Below are 16,691 nucleotides of genomic sequence, written 5' to 3' on the forward strand. Positions count from 1 at the left end.
TTTCTCTTCCCTTCCCAAGCAATTCCGTGCTAAAGCCACCAGGTGGGCGGAGCACAGGAGGCACACACACAGTAGGGTTCCGCGGTGGCCCGGAGCAGGAGAAGAATTGCATCCACATGACAGAGCTGTCTGAGGAAGCGTGTGGGCCTCTCAGCAGGGGAGAAGGGTGCCCACACATGGTGGGGGGACAGCCCAGCACACAGAGTGTCAGAGCCCAAGCAGGATGAGGAGGGCATCCGCCCAGGCAGGCTGCCCAGCGTGGTTGTCAGAACCACATGGGGTACAGGGAACATCCACAGGGGGAGGGGCACAGCCTGCCCAAGTTGTCACTGAACTCCAGGGCTTGCTGCCTGCAGGGCTCTATTCAGGTTCGAGATGCGGTTGTCGTGAGGTGGTTTTATTTACTTGCAGCAAGTAAAGGAGACAGGATTCGCATCTCCTAGATGGGGGGCTGACCATGGCTTATACACACTATTGAGTCAATTGCATGTTGATGTCAATATTTATAGAACATCTTCTCCGACAACAGCAGAATACATGTCCTTTTCAGACCACTGGCATGACATAAAAATGTGTGGGACACAGTTAAAACAGCAGAGGAAGAAAAAGGTTTATTTATTTATTTATTTATTTATTTTTAGAGAGGGAAGGGAGGGAGAAAGAGAGAGAGAGAAACATCAATGTGTGGTTGCTGGGGGTGCAACCCCTCATGGCCTGCAACCCAGGCATGTACCCTGACTGGGAATCGAACCGTGACACTGGTTTGCAGCCCGCGCTCAATCCACTGAGCTATGCCACCCAGGGGAAGAAAAAGTTTTTAATCCTCACCCAGGGATATGTTTTATTGATCTTAGAGAGGAAGGGGTTGGGGGGAAAGAGAGAGAGAGAGAGAGAGAGACATCAATGTGGGAGAAAGACATGGATGGGTTGCCTCCCACAGGCACTCTGACCGGGGATCATACCCGCAACCTTCTGGTGTACGGGATGACTTTCCAACTGAGCCACCCAGCTGGGGCCTGAGGAAGAATTTGTTGCGGTAAGTGTCTGCGTTAGAAAAGAAGTCTCAAATCAGTGACCTAAACTCTACCTGTAAGAAACTAGGGGGAAAAAAGAACAAAATAAACATCAAGCAAGCAGAAGGAAGGAAATAATAAAGAGCATAAATCGATGAGATTGAAAACCGATACACGAAGAACAAAAATCTATGAAATTGAAAGCTTATTCTTTGAAAAGATCCATAAAATTGACCAAACTCTAACAAGAATGACAAAAAAATAAAGATACAAATAACAAATACCAGGAACTGAATGGATACCATAGAGACCTGGTGGCTACAAATCATAAGAACGGAATGCTATACACACTGCATATATCACTTTGACAATTTACTCCAATTCGACCAATTCCTTCAACAGCACAAACTACTGCAACTCACCAACAGAAAACAGATTATTTGCATAATGCTCTAATTTGTAAAGAAATTGAACTATAATTTTTTTAAAGATTTCATTTATTTTTAGAGAGAGGGGAAGGGAGGGAGAAAGAGAGGAAGAGAAACATCAATGTGTGGTCGCCTCTCACACGCCCCCTACTGGGAACCTGACCCACAACCCAGGCCTGTGCCCTGACCTGGAATTGAACCAGCGACCCTTAAGTTCGCGGGCCGGCACTCAATCCATTGAGTCACACCAGCCAGGGCTTAACTATTAATTTTTAAAACTCCCAAAAATGAAATCTCCAGGTCCAGTAGAACTCTGCCAAATGTTTTAAGAGTTAATATTAATCCGTGATGTACACTTCCAGGAAATGAGAGGCCACTTCCCACCTCATCTTAGGAGAGCATTGCCTGGGTACCAAAATCAGACACAGCACAAAAAAGAGAAAACTGTATACCAACATCCCTCCTGAATTCAGATGCAAAATTCTTCACAAAACATTAGCAAATAGAATTCAGAAATGCAGAAGAATTCTATGCCCCGGCCACGTATGGTTTTACTCCAGGGATCAAAGTCTTGTTCAATATTCAAAGATCAGTGTAGTCCACCATTTCGTCCTACTTCCAAAGAATATTCAAATAAAAACGTTTAGGCACAGTGGAATATTAATGAGCATACCGGCACATTTGACATACAGGGACCCACAGCAGTCTCGACATCTCCTGAAACCCTACCAGAGCTGCCAGCTTCAGGCAGAGTGCACTCACGACGTGTCCTGTGCTTTCTCAGTGGCACACGGGTCTCTCCCCGCCCCCACCCGCCCCTTCCCGAGGCAGCAGTCGGGCACTCGGCCAACCACGGCCGACAGACACGGTGCAGGGCAGACTCGAAACCAGGCTGGCGGCCCCTGGGCACCCCTCTTACTGTCTCCAAAGAGCACCTCAGGCTCTTTGCTCGTAAAGTGAGAACACCCGTGTTCAGACAGCCGGGGGATTAGCGATAAGGTCTGTGTGTATACATAGTCACTTCCTGCTCCAAACCTTCCAGTGCCTCTGTGTCTGCCTAGAGAGAAGCCTAAACTCCTCTGGATGGTCTGTGAGGCCGAGTTTGCTTGGACCCTGCCTGGCTGCTGCGGCTCCCTCTCCACCACCCTCCACCCACAGGCCCCCCTCTGCTCCTCAGACACCCCACGCTTGTCCCCACACCTGTGTTTTTGCCCCATGCCCAGCACCCCCGGTTCCAAAGCTTCCCAGAATGGCTCCTTTCTCCACTGGGGTCCCCACGAGGCCTTCCCTGACAACCCAGCACTTCTTCTCACCACTGCTTGTTCACTTCACATCACTTGACACCACCTGAAGTTGTCTCGCGTGGGTCTTGCTGTGTGTACGGGGCAGAAGAGGTGTCTGTTCCAGGACCTTCTCAAGGCCTAGATACTCCCCTTCCCTGGGTCTTACCTTTGCCTGGCCAGCAGGCTGTGTTTCGGGGTGGGCAGAGCCTAACCTAGAGTTAAAGTCCCGATCGGGCCTCCGCACATGTACTTGGCTTCCCCTTAAACCAGAGATGGTGACTCTCGTTTTCTTTGTTGACACAGAGCTGCTCCTGCCCAAGGGCGGGCGGGCAGAGCACAGTGCCCCTTTCAGCCCAGCCACCTGCAGGGACGGGGGTCAGACCGGGATCTGGCTGCAGCTGGGAGCGTCACCTGTGACAGCTACAGGTGCTTGGAACGGAGCAGCAAAGACAAAGAGACTCAGCCAAGAGGAACCTGTGTATTTAAAATTCCTCCCCTTCATTTTCTTCTTCAAACGAATCCGTCCCCACTTCTTCATAATCCTTCTCCAGGGCCGCCAGATCCTCCCGGGCCTCGGAGAACTCTCCTTCTTCCATGCCCTCCCCCACGTACCAGTGGACAAAGGCCCGCTTGGCGTACATGAGGTCGAACTTGTGGTCCAGGCGGGCCCAGGCCTCTGCGATCGCCGTGGTGTTGCTCAGCATGCACACGGCCCGCTGCACTCTGGCCAGGTCCCCTCCGGGCACCACCGTCGGAGGCTGGTAGTTGATGCCCACCTGGGGAGAGAGAAAGATGGGCAACCCAGGCAGGCGCAGGGTGGCCGAAGGATGATGCCCCTGAGGCACCTTCTGGGCGTGGTGTGGGCGCAGGCAAGGGGGTGGGGCTGTGGGCTGGGGTGGGACGAGGGGAGCAGAAGGTCGGGGCGCAGGCAGGTGCAGAGAGGTGAGTGCTGAGGAGGCTGTAAAAGGGGGTGGGCACAGCCAGTGCAGGAGGAAGGACTGGGGCACCTAAGGACGGGAGCACAAGCAGCACAGGGCTGGGCGCAGAGACGCCCGTGGGGAGAGTCTAGCGGACGCCCAGCGCAGCTGCCGGGGCTGCTGCGAGGGGGAGGTGAGTGACATGTGTTTATCTCCGAAAGGAAGGCAGGTGCCCTTGGAGAGGCGAATTTATTTCTGGACTTGAGGTTCCTATAAAGTGTGTTCTTCCTCGGGGGTCATCTGAAGCTCCCCCCAGCTCTGTTGTCAATAAATTTAGGGAAGTTTCTCTGAGAAGGGTGAAGAGCTGCTTACAAGGTCGTGGAGAGAGTCCAGAGCCATAAACAAAAAGGTCCAAAGGGCCACGGCGATGGGGTGAGTGTTAACCAGCCTCGTGTCTCTGGGGAGCGGGACTTCTTGGAAGAAAAGCAAGGATGCCAAGCACAGGAAGGCAGCTGCAACCCCCGCTCTGGCGGCTGGGCAGAGTCCAGCCACCGAGTCCAGCCCTGGCTGACGGTGGGGCTGCTATACGAGAAACCTCCCTTTCCCCACACACATGTCCAACCAAAGCCAGCCCTGGCAAATGGAGGAACCTGGAGGAAATCTAAGATGACAAACTGGGATCCCACTCATGGGACGCTGAGATCCATGGTGCTGTCCAAAAGACACCTCTTCTACCCGAGCCACCCTTCAATTCTCAGCTTTGAAACGCAGGTCCTCTTGGGAGGAGGAGCGGGGAGCGACAGCAGGCCCCACAGCCAAGGCAGTAAATGGGTTCACCAAGGTCGACAGTTCCTCTTGGACTGAAGAGGCATCTTGGTGATGGGGGTGATGTTGAGACGCAGCAAAGACTAGAAATGGGTCGGGGGAGGCCCGTGACACCTTCCGCTGGGTCTGCGCCTGACCAGCTGAGACGTGCCGTCTCCTCACTGTGCAACAGCAGCCTCCCTGCGAGTCCCAGGGAGACGGGCACCCTTGGGACAGGAGAGAGGAGGACGTTCCACAAACCAGCCCCCGCAGCACGCTCTCTGAGAAGCAGGTCCGGGTGCTGGCTCGGCCTCCTCCTCCTGGACGTGACCCTGGAGCTCCCACTTGAGAGAGGAGAGGGACGTTTCCCCACCGCCCTCCGTTCTCCACTTTTTCTACTCTTTCCTTATCCATTTGCCTATCAGCATGTTTTGCTGTTTGTTTCCATTTGAAAGAGAAAAAGAACTGCATTTTTTTTTTTAGGATCTTGGCTGTTTCACAATACAGATCAAGACTGATCCATAAAACAGGCAATCTAGAAAGAAAGATTACCTGTGTCACGAGGGGCCACACAGGGAGGAGGACAGGCACACGCCCTTGCCTGAGGGTTGGCCGGGTCAGAGAGAGGCGGGCACCTGAGGAAGTCCCACCAGGGGAAAACCGCGTCACGTGCACGGCGGCCACAGCCTGGCACACGGTAACCCTCTGAATAATTCAGCTCTGCCTCCTGCGCGGCCCCAGTCAGTGGAGACGGCAGTGCCTGTCCTGATGTGGGGTCCGATTAAAGGCCGTGGAGCACGGCGCAGTGTGACGACCCAGTTCTCGTGCATGGAGCTGGCCGCTCGCCCTGCCGTGGAGCTCAGAGGGGCTGCTTCACCAACGCCCAACGTCCACCTGGCCCTGAGACCCGGGGGTCTTCCCTGGACCGTCTGCATCCCCCCACAGATGGTTAATCTCTCACAATAAAGCAGGACACGCACACAGATCTTTTGTTAAGAGGAGGGAATTACACCTCTCTGGCAACCCGAATAATTGGCCTCACTCCATGTGCCAATCTGTGGTCAGATCACGACGACCTGCACCCCTTCCTCCTGTGCACCCCCCCTGCCCTCACTGGTTCTTTCCAGCCTGCCCACTCGGCCCCTTCGAGGCACTTGCAGGTCTCAGGGCAGGACCCCCCGCCCCCCGCTGCTGTGCCCCTGCCTGCTTTCAACAGTCCTTCCCAGTACATCTCTCCTTTGCCCGAAGTAAACGAAATGATAAGCGAGTGAGCGAAGGAATGAAGGAACGAAGGAGTAAAGTGAACGTTACCCTCAGGCTAAGCCCCTCTTCCCACAGCAGCAGCCCGTGGCGCCCGAGGTGCCACCGGAGCCCACGCACCACCCACCCTGCCCCAGGAACGCCCCTCAGCCTCCCAGCCGCCTGCCTCCTCCCTCACGCGGCAGCTCTCACCTTGAAGCCTGTGGGACACCAGTCCACAAACTGGATGGTCCTCTTGGTCTTGATGGCGGCGATGGCAACATTCACGTCCTTGGGCACCACGTCCCCGCGGTAGAGCATGCAGCAGGCCATGTACTTGCCGTGCCGGGGGTCGCACTTCACCATCTGGCTGTTGGGCTCGAAGCAGGAGCTGGTGATCTCCGCCACGGACAGCTGCTCGTGGTAGGCCTTCTCGGCGGAGACGATGGGCGCGTAGGTGACCAGCGGGAAGTGGATGCGGGGGTAGGGCACCAGGTTGGTCTGGAACTCGGTCAGGTCCACGTTGAGGGCCCCATCAAAGCGCAGAGAGGCCGTGATGGAGGAGACGATCTGGCTGATGAGGCGGTTGAGGTTGGTGTAGGTGGGGCGCTCGATGTCCAGGTTGCGGCGGCAGATGTCGTAGATGGCCTCGTTGTCCACCATGAAGGCGCAGTCGGAGTGCTCCAGGGTGGTGTGGGTGGTGAGGATGGAGTTGTAGGGCTCCACCACGGCCGTGGAGACCTGCGGGGCCGGGTAGATGGCGAACTCCAGCTTGGACTTCTTGCCGTAATCCAGGGACAGGCGCTCCATCAGCAGAGACGTGAAGCCAGAGCCAGTGCCGCCGCCGAAACTGTGGAAGATCAGGAAGCCCTGCAAGCCGGAGCAGGCGTCTGTCTTGGGGGGGAGAGAGAGGAAAACTGCGGTGAAGACAAGCCTCTGGGAACACCCTCGGGTGGACAGCGGCAGACAGCCCTTCTGTCCGCCCCACGCCATCCCTCCACGGTTTTATGGACGTGAAACCAAAACAGCCTTGAAGGAAATGCTGTTTTCAGGAGGGGGGCTGAGCTTAGGAGGCCTAGTGAAAATTTGGGGCGGCACACTGCGCGCACACACACACACACACACACACAAGCCTGTAGGTATGTGAAAGTTCCCGTCCAGCGGCTTTGCTGAACCAGGAGTGAGAGCTCCAGGACCACAGGGGTCAGTGCCTGTGTCCTTGGACAGCCCCCAACTCCCGGCCCCTCCCCCGCCTTCTTCATTCGATTCTGTGGAAACTGCCGGCCTGCACATCGGAGCCCGACCTTGGAAGGTGGAGCAGGGAACTGGTTTCAGAAATAGAAATGGAGTCAGAAAACCTGAGTTTTAATATCAATTTGCCATTTCCCAGTTGTAAAAACTTGAGCAAGTTATTGAATCTCTCCAGACTTCTGCTGCTTCAAGGTTAAAGTGGGTCAGTAAAACACACTCATCTCACAAGGTGACTGTGATAACTGAGTGAGGCGGCAGAATACGCTGAGCAAGGACGTGACCTGCGGTGAGCACTCCAGGAGGGCTCCTGTCGGAACGAAGAGGGTTCCTGGAGTCTCAGAACCTCGCCACCGGGTGTGGTCTACAGTCACTCCACCCAGTGGCTTTGAACTTCGTGGGATCAGACAGCTTTGAGACTGATGACTACTGTGACCCCTTCTCTAAACAGAAAAAGTGATCATATAAGAAATGTGGCATCCTTAGCTCCCAAGTGAAGAACCGCTGATTAAGTCCCACCTTCTTCTTTGGACAGATAAGGAGACGGGGGTTCCAGTAGACAGTGGCCACTCTACAGTACAAGTTTGAGTCAAACCAACTGGCTTAAATCTTACATCTACCCATTTCTAGCTGTGGGGCCTGGGCTAAGTTATTGAACTACCTTGGCCCTCTTCACCTGTAAAGTACAGTTTCTTCACCTGTAAAGTACAGGGAAGTGACCTCCTTCCTACCATTATTAAGGGGATTAAACTAAGGAATATAATCCACACTTATAATGGCATTTGTGAGTGCTGAAATGTATCCACAATCACTTCCCCTTCTCTTCCAAGTTCAATGCTTCGTTAGCCTCCAACGAGCCGAGAGCTCCGCCTCCTTTATGTCTGGGACGACCCCCTGACGCTGCCACAGAGGGTCCGTAAGTATTAATAGGGCTGCAGCCTGTAGGTCGCCCGGGATGTCCGGGTGGAGGACAGGGCTCCGTCGCTGCAGACGCTCCTCGCAGAGCGTGAGGAGAAACTCCCAAATCTGAGGCCGTGAGCCTCCACCCCCTCTGCTCGGACAGGCGAGAGTCTAAGCCAGCCCGCTCGGGCCCGAGGCACCGAGCGCCACCCTCGCTCGCACTTACCAGCTTCCTGATGCGGTCCAGAAGCAGGTCGATGCTCTCCTTGCCCACCGTGTAGTGGCCGCGCGCGTAGTTGTTGGCAGCATCCTCCTTCCCCGTGATCAGCTGCTCCGGGTGGAAGAGCTGGCGGTAGGTGCCCGCCCGAACCTCATCTACCGAGAGAGGGGGACCATTGGGTCCCCTTTCCTGTTAGAATACTGTGTAGCACCCTTCCAGGTCTCCACAGCCCCCGCTGGTCATACTCTACTGCAGTGCAGCCCGACAACCCTGTAACAGACGGCTGAGACAATTCCAGGGTGACGCAGGCACTCCACGAGCCGGAGGCCAGGGCTTCAGGCAGGTGAGGAGAAGCAGGTGCTCCCCCGGCTGGCACCTCACACAGTCTCGGGGGCCACAGAGCTCGCCGAACACTCAAGCCGACGGCCACTCCCTCCTGCTGCCTTCACCTCTCCAGGCTTCCCTTTCACTTTTTCTTTCATGGGGCAAAGTTCCCCCCAAATGTACGGTCACCCTGGTTTCACTTGCATTCGAATGTGCTAGGGACACAGAGAAAGGTTCAGGGTGACCTGCCCAGGTCCTAGGCTCCCCCAGAAATCACACCCCCCACCCACCTCCACTCAAGATGGTGACTGCATGTCAGGCCTTGGAGATGGAGTGACCGGGAGGCAGAGCCAAGTGGCACATCCTGGAGAAGCAGGAGCCCGGGAGGCTGTGGGGGTTGGGGGCTGCCCCTCCCCTCTAAGTGTCCACACGACGTGGGCCCAGGGTAGACCAGATACCCCGGCCCCAGCTGCACCCCCTCTCCCCTTCAGGGGTCTCCCATCCCTGAAGGATCGCCCATTTGCACGGCGGCCTGGCCGGGTAAACCGCACTTTTCGTGTTTGGACAAAGTCCCTGAGACCCAGAGTCCCTGGAGTGTCCTGGGACACCCACCCCGATGCCTCTGTGACGCTTACGCACCCCTTGCCTGTGGAGCCTCAGGGATGAGGACAGACCCAGGGCTCAGGCCCAGGGAAGGGGTCTGGGGTGGAGCTCAGGGGGCGACCTAATTCCTGTCTCCTGAGATCCAGGAGGCTTGTGCTGGGAAGACCGCCACCTCTGGCTGGAAGTTACTGCACGCCGTGTGCCAGGCCCTGCAGGGTCCCACCAGACCCACGAGAACAGAGGGCACTTATCACCGAGTTGGGGATCTGTGCTCTGAGACCCTGTTTGGGGGCTTCATTTGTATTTCACCCTCAGTGTGTTGAGAGTTATCTTGACCATCTCATCGGTCTCTGCAGGTTCACGTCAAGGGCGTTTTGTTTGCGGTTTGGAGCTGTGCTGGCGCTGCCCAAGACCTCGGGGAATCCCAGGGGCTGGTGAAGGGCTCCGCTGAGCCACTCCCACTTCCAGTCTGAGCTTCCTCCTAGTCTCCCGCAGCTTCCCCGGGGGAGGGGCGGGCCACACTCACCCACTACCGTGGGCTCCAGGTCGACCATGACAGCCCGCGGCACATGCTTCCCGTTGCTGGTCTCGCTGAAGAAGGTGGTGAATGAGTCGTCGTCCCCGATCTTGCCGGCCTGGGCCCCGAAGGTGCCGTCGGCCTGGATGCCGTGCTCCAGGCAGAAGAGCTCCCAGCAGGCGTTGCCGATCTGCACCCCCGCCTGGCCCACGTGCACGGATATGCACTCCCTCTGCGGGGAGAGGACGGAGGCCGGTCAGAGAGCCCCAGCCAGGGTCCGGTCCCGCGTCCCCGTGTCCCCACGCCCCCACGGCGACCCCCGGCCATGTGATGCCAGAACCGGGGTCTGTGGGCTCCAGTGTCCGAGTGCCACTGCATCGGACCGGACCAGGAGTCAGCTCTGCAGAGCCACCGTTTCGTGGTCTGCTCCAGCGGTGGCTGTCCAGGGTTCATCCTTCATAGTGAGGCAAGAGAAGGGGGCGGGGGCACCCAGAGGAAGCGCGGAGTGGTTCTGAACTGCTGGTGGGGGGCGGGGGGCGGGGCGTCAGAGGACGAACCGGGGCGGCAGCAGCAGACACTGGGCAGGCGGCGGTAGCCTGGTGTCCGCACCTAGACTCCGACTGTCCTGGACCACGGTCACCCACGCAGAGTCCCCGGGTGTCACGGAGCAGCCAGACACTCCTGGAAGCAGAATGCCTGGGAAACACGTGTCAGCGCTGGGGCCCCAGACGTGGCAAGGAGAAGGGGCTGCCACTTGAGGAGCCTGCACTCCAACTCCGGCGTCAGAGACCAGACCCGCTCTGTGCTCGGTGGCGGCTCCAGGCGCGGCCGCCGAGCACCTGGCGCGCGGCTCGTCGGCGCTGACGTGTGTCTGCATGTCGAACGCCGGCCAGGCTTCACACCTTTGGGTGGAGCGGAAGGCAAACGAGCTCCTTTCATAGCGTTTATACTGATCGCATGTTAGACTATGTCGGGTATATTGAGTTAATTAATTTTAAAAAATAAAGAGTTGGTGCATCCGCGAGGGAGAGTGGGGGGCATGTAAGTCAGGCTCCTCCTGGACTCTGAGAGGTGGGCCGTTTCCTCGCAGCCGCCGTCCCTACCTCCTTGCTGGGCCAGGCCCGCGCTAAATAAAGCCTCCCCTCGGAGGGTCACTGTGATGTGGAGCCAAGGTTACATGGTGGGTCCTTGTACCAGCAGCTGAGGAGGGGGTGGGGGTGTGGGGTGTGGGAGAGTGCAGGCGAGCGAGCGTGTGAATGTGTATGTCTGTGTGTGTGAGTAGAAGCCACCCTCGGGGTCTGCTGGGAACAGGGCCCCAGGCCCCCGGCACAACCCACCTGTAGGGAGCAGCGGCCTGGCAAGGGGCCTGCGCGTGACTCCCACCGGAGCCCAGCAGGGAAGCACGTGCCTGGCCTGTGGGTTTCTATTCTTGTCCATGACCCCACCTGGCATTTTCCGGCGCTGGGTGACCCGGGCCGGGCACAGAGCCTGCAGAGCGCGTGGTGGTAGGAGCCAGGGCTCTGGGGACCTGGAGGTTCTCCGGGCGTGGGGGCAGGGTGGCTGCCCTGAGAGGCAGCTCAGAGGGCCAGGGAGTCAGGACCCGTTGTTCCCGGTTCATTGTCACCACTGGACACCAGCTCTACCCCTGTCACTGTGCCCTTGTCCTCAAGGGGGTCAGGTGTCCACAGCAGCCAGCCCATGACCCCCGCATCAGGGCAGGGCTGAGCTGCGCAGCCCAGGCCTGAGTGTGGCTGCGCTAACCTGCTTGCTGTGCTGTGTGACCCTGCCCGAGTGACTTAACCTCCCCTTGTCGGAAGACAGCAAGTTAGCTGTGACACTCGTCGTCATCTTTACTGACCTCAGTGTCTTTGCCTTGAAACATGAGACCTCAGGTCCCCATCCCATTCACCTGTATCGTGAAGTTTATTTTCTGTGTTCCCCTTAGGGACTCAGTTCTGGCCTAAGAACAGGGGTGTCCCACTTCCAGGAGCCGCCCACGACCAGCACACAGGCGACCAGACTGCACCTGCACACCCGGCACTGGCCAGGCCTCCGAGGGGGCCCTGGAAAAGCCTAAGGAAGCCTCATCCCTCTGACATCAGGGTAACCACAAAGGCACCTGCGCTGCCACTCCCACGGCACATGCATGGGGCTGACATGTGCCAAAAGCCTGAAGGGGGTTGGGCTGAGTCCTAACCAGCCTCCAGGTCTCGTCGTTAGAAGTCCCCTCCTACAGGAAGTCTGGGGAACCACAGACTGACGCTGGGCCCTACGACGTGCTCCCACAATCCCTTTCCTCCCTGCCATTGCATCTATCACACAGTTAATACTTCCCTGGGGGAGAGAGTCCACTCTGTGAGGTCAAGAGCCCTGGTTTACTCCCTGAGGCCCCAGGGTCTGGCACAGGACTGGGACACAGCAGGCTCCGAGAACAGAGGGGTGATTAGCACAGAAACCCTGCCCCAAGGGGGCTTCCGTCTATTTATCAAGAAGGAGAGTGGCCAGGGCCTAGGAGGCATGGGAGTTCTAAGGAGGAAACAAAACAACTTCTGGCGCGGTTTCTTGGAGGAGGATGTCTGCAGAGAGCCAGAGGAACTTGGACGTGCCCAGGCGGCCATTTGGGTTGGCCTCCGGAGCAGTGTGAGCGAGAGGCAGGAGAGCTCAGGGCAGGTCTCGCCAAGTGCTCACCTGTCTGAGGCTCACCCCCTGCGAGCTCAAAGGTCACACAGAGGCTTTCAGGACACATGTTGTCACAGCCAATTATTTCTCAATGTCGGCCTGGGATAATAACTCCCCTAAACTCTAGAATCTAGGTCAGGCACATCCGGGAGAGGACAGCTCCAACAGCGTTTGAGAGGGACAATTACTGTGAGAACAAATGTGACTCATAGGAGCTTGTCTGAATTGTCTCTGCTCCAAACCCTGCGATCGGCGCGCGGGTGAGAGTCCTCATACCAGAGAGCGGGCGGCCAACCAGAAACAGCCAGAGCCGGGAGCAGCTGATTCGCATCTGTGAGCGGCGCTGGCTCGATGGCTGGGGCACTGGCAGAGTGGCACGGCTGACTTTGGGAAACGCAGGCCTGAGTGGGCTCCCTCCCGGCAGGAGGCCCCGAGCCTGAGCAGCCCATAGGGGCAGGTGCAGGAAGTCCTAGAGGGTATTCATCTGTGTGCACGGGGCCCACGCTGCCCCCCATTCTCTTCCACAGGAAGATGCGGACCCTCAGTCAGATGCCAAGGCCTAGACAGCACTGTCAGACCCTGGGGGGCCACAGAGAAAAGGAGAGGGGTCCACCTCCTCCTTCCCCCTACCAGAGGGCCACAGGCTCCCACCCACCCCTCCACTGGCCCTGTATACAGCAGCTCTTTCCTCCTAGGAAATTGTGTTTAACTTTTCATGTCCCTTTCAGGGCCCCTCAGAAAGGACTGTTAGTACCTGCATTACACCCCCTGCCCTGAGCCCGGAGTTTCCCATGAAAATGCCCCCAGCTCCTTGGACCCAACCCAGGCCTGGGGTGGGGGGCACGCTCCTCAGGCCCCTGTGCTGCTCCCAGGCGTGGACCCAGGCAGGGATCCCTGCACTCAGGGCCAGGGACCAACGATGCCCCTGTGACCCTCAGCCAGTGGAAACCTGGTGGGGTGGGGACCCTGCAGAGCTCAGCCTGGCCCCCCTGCGCAGCGGCCTTGGCGCAGGACGCAGACCCAGAAGCCGGGCCCGTCTTGCCCCCAAAATGCTCTGCCCTCCGCTGGCCCATTTTTGCAGGAACCGGCTCTGTTGCCCTCCAATGCCTATTCCCATCCAAACTCAGCTGGTGCACCCGGTTGGAGGGACGGCAGGTGCGGAGGCCCCGGTGCGCACGCGCTCTCGCCGCCGCTCACGCAGCCCGGGGCTCTGAACCCTGGCTGGGCTCCGGCGTCTGTCCAGGCTTCTCCGCGCCACTTCCCAGGAAGGGCCGGAGTCTCAGCTTGCGGAGAACTGCTTCCAGGGGGACGATGCCACAGACGGCCCGCTCAAGGAGAACGGCAGTTACAAATCTCTCTCAGCCGGAACACGCAAACGCTGAATTACTGCTTCTTAACCCAGAGGCAGCCTCCATGCACCCCACCCCCCCGACCTCCACGCGCAAAGTCCTTCCAGTGAGGGTGGGGTTCGCGTGGTCTAGGTTTGTGGATGTGTCACCCTAGCCTCTCAGGAGTGAGTCCCAGGGTTTTCAGAGATTCTTCTGTGAGTGGGAAAACGTCAATAAAGTGGGTTTCCCCATCAAGACAATGCTGTCGTGCAATTAACCCTTCTACATGCATAGAACCTGCTGTACAAAAATTAGTGTTCCAAAATAGATGTTCGTTTTTCAAACTATTCAACCATAGTTTCCAGGTAAACACCTAACTTCTTCAGCTCACTTCAATAAAGTCTGAGCTGTTTGAATTTTTGATTTTCCAGGTATTTTCAGAAACCTGCCTATTGAACACACATGGAAGGTGCTCACAGGGCCCTCGAGAGCTTCCTTTAGGATGTTCAGGTAAAAGTCAAAACGTGCAAGAGAAAGCACTCTGAAAAGTATAAAGCACTGGAGAATGCTAGATGTTATAAATACTGAATATACACTTGAGTATGTTGCCTAGGGTTTGCTCCACAATGACGGGAGAGAGGGCGGAGGAAATAAGAGAGGCAGGAACCATCTACATAGATAATAGTTGGAACTGGATGCGGCCTGGGGAGGGCTTCACGACACCACTCTCCTCCCGTTGTGTATGCTTGAGGTTCTGTATGACAGGAGTTTAAAAGCAAAGCTGGGTGGAGCTTTGCACGTGACAACCCTAACCCTGCTGAATATCGTAGGTGAGGAAAAACAGTCCAGAGAGGCCGAGTGACCTTCTTGAAGTCACACAGGCAGCTGCAGAGCCAGAAGCCAAAACTCTGGACTCCTGGCCTGGGCTCCCTCCATGGCCCCACACCAGGCCTCAGGCAGAAGTGGGTTCCTCTACCCACTCACTTTCCCACAAGACATCCCCCTATGTCCCCGAGGTCCTAAATCCCCAGGTGTGTCCCGGAGCAGCTCGGGAGAGGGGAGGTGCAGGACACATCTGGAGCTAAAACCAGCGGAGCTGGGGCCAGAGCTGAAAGACTCTGGGCTCTTTCCACTCCAGGCAGCGGCCTGGGTAGGCCGGGAGGTTCTCCCCTTGCCTGCCTGTCACTGACACCTGAATCCAGAGAGCCAGGGAACCTGACCTTGGCCTGCGAGACTGCTCTTTCTGCCCCCTCCCCCACCCAAGTCTTCCAGCCCACCTCCCTCCTACTGAAAGGCTGGGGCTCTGCACCAGGAGACTCCGGGCACCCATAGGGTCACAGAAGTGGATTGGGGGTCACAGAGGTGGATTGGAGGTAACTCCCCCAGGTTGGGGGAGTGCAGGGAGGGGTGTTAGAAGGTGGACTTAGGGGTGTGGAGAGGCCTCCCCCCCAGCAAGTGAGATCCATGTCTGTGAAGGAGACAAATGCTGCTGGGGGCCAGGCCTTGCAGAGTCCACTTAGCCAGGGTCCCCTGGCCTGTGGGGGGGAGATGGCTGTGTGCCAAGGTCCCCCTGACTGACCGCTGGCAAACGGGGGTGTGGGCACGGTGCCAAGTGCCTCGGACGCTGCGACACTCAAGTTGGAAGTGCCCCAGACCCAGACAGATGGTGGGGCAGGAAGGGAGACCTACCCTAAGCCCCAGGCGACAGTGACGCCCTAAGTCCCCTGTCACATTCTGGGACAAGGACATGGGCAATGTGGTTGGATTGGGTGCCCTGGTTGGACCACTCCCCCTGGCCAGGGCCCAACCATCTGAACCCCTGGTTTGCCTCTGCTCCCCGCACTCTGGTCCCTGAGCTTGAGGATCCCTGAGTCCCCTGTCCTAGTCCAGGCTCTCCGTGTCCTCCCCCACTCCACCCACATCGCCTTTCATTCCCTTTTAGATGCGACCTGCCCCAGGTGTGTACTTTACCTCCATGAAAAACCCCAATCGGCACCAGGTATCTTACGTCCCTTGGTGCAGACCCCACCACTGTACCCTGGACTGACACCCCCAGAGACTGCCAACTCTACAGACCCGACGCGATGGGTCCCTTAGTCCCCACTGCCCCGGCCCCCCATCCCCAGCCCCAGGCACCCGCCCCGGCCCCGGCAGGCTCACCATCTCGGCTGCACTCGTCGCTCGCTCGCCTGCTGGCCGGGCCTGCCCTCCCCAACTGTTCCAGATACAGCCGCCTCCGCCGTTGTGACACGCTGGGCGGGAGGGGGCTGGGGACAGACATGCTGGGCCAGCAGCTGCTCTTGGGCATCACAGTGCCCGGGGAGGGCGGGGCCACTATGACCCGCAGGCCCCGCCCTACCCCGCGTGGCCCCGCCCCTGCCGGCCGCTCGCTCCAGCTCGGCCCTCAGGTCCGGCGCGCGCGGCCGCACCACAGGCTGTTTCCAGAGAGCGGATCCGCGCGGGGGGACAGGCCTCGAGGATCCAGCTGCATGGGGAAGAAATGCGGAATGCCGTTACAGACCAAGTGTTCATCGCCCTGCAAACTCCGAGTCTCGTCCTGCTGCCAGCGCTGGTCGCCCCAGGAAGGGCAGGCCGGGCGCCAAAAGCACCTGGCTGGGGCTGAGTTGGCTGCCCTCGCCCTGGACCCGGGCGAGGACCCGGCGCGGGGGGCGCAGGGGGCGTTGTGGGGGCGGGGATGGCCGCAGGGCTCCGCCGCGGCTGGCAGGCTGCGCCCAGCTCCAGTGCCACTGCGCTAGGGAGGCGTGAGCAGCGGGCCTCGCACCTGTGCTCCGGATGCCTGCTTCTCCCACATCCAGGTTCACCTGGCCATCGGCGAGTTCGGGGATGTAACGTACATATAAAGCAGTTGCTCAGTACTTGAGCCGCTCCCGTTCCCACCGCCCTATCGGGGTGCATCAACCCTGCACCATTATTTCCAAATCTGGATTTTTTAAAAATATATTTTATGTATTTATTTTTAGAGAGGGGAAGGGAGAGAAACATCAGTTTGTGATCGCCTCTCACCCACCCCATACCGGGGATCTGGCCCACAACCCAGGCATGTGCCCTGACTGGGAATTCAACCAGCGACCTTTTGGTTCACAGGCCCACGCTCAGTCCACTGAACCACACCCACCAGGGCACGTTTATGCAATTTTAAATATTTTCTAAAACATGTGTGCGTTGCT

At 57.9% G+C, this 16,691-nt stretch overlaps 1 protein-coding gene across 2 annotated transcripts; it reads right to left on the reverse strand.

Moving 5' to 3' along the window:
• Positions 1-1,912: 1,912 nt before the first annotated feature.
• Positions 1,913-15,865, reverse strand: TUBA8 (tubulin alpha 8). Of its 2 annotated transcripts, none has more exons than XM_028526535.2 (5): positions 15,664-15,865; positions 9,506-9,728; positions 8,059-8,207; positions 5,898-6,578; positions 1,913-3,500 (listed from the first exon to the last, which is right to left on the reverse strand). In XM_028526535.2, exons 1-5 carry the CDS (start codon positions 15,664-15,666, stop codon positions 3,207-3,209), a joined length of 1,350 nt encoding a protein of 449 aa, XP_028382336.1. In that variant the 5' UTR covers positions 15,667-15,865; the 3' UTR covers positions 1,913-3,206. The 2 variants fall into 2 exon arrangements, with proteins under 2 accessions (XP_028382336.1, XP_035867016.1); XM_036011123.1 differs by having other exon boundaries at positions 3,001-3,500; positions 8,059-8,212; positions 9,511-9,728; positions 15,664-15,815.
• Positions 15,866-16,691: the final 826 nt, after the last annotated feature.

Source organism: Phyllostomus discolor, chromosome 11, assembly GCF_004126475.2.
Source record: "Phyllostomus discolor isolate MPI-MPIP mPhyDis1 chromosome 11, mPhyDis1.pri.v3, whole genome shotgun sequence".
Taxonomy (NCBI): domain Eukaryota; kingdom Metazoa; phylum Chordata; class Mammalia; order Chiroptera; family Phyllostomidae; genus Phyllostomus; species Phyllostomus discolor.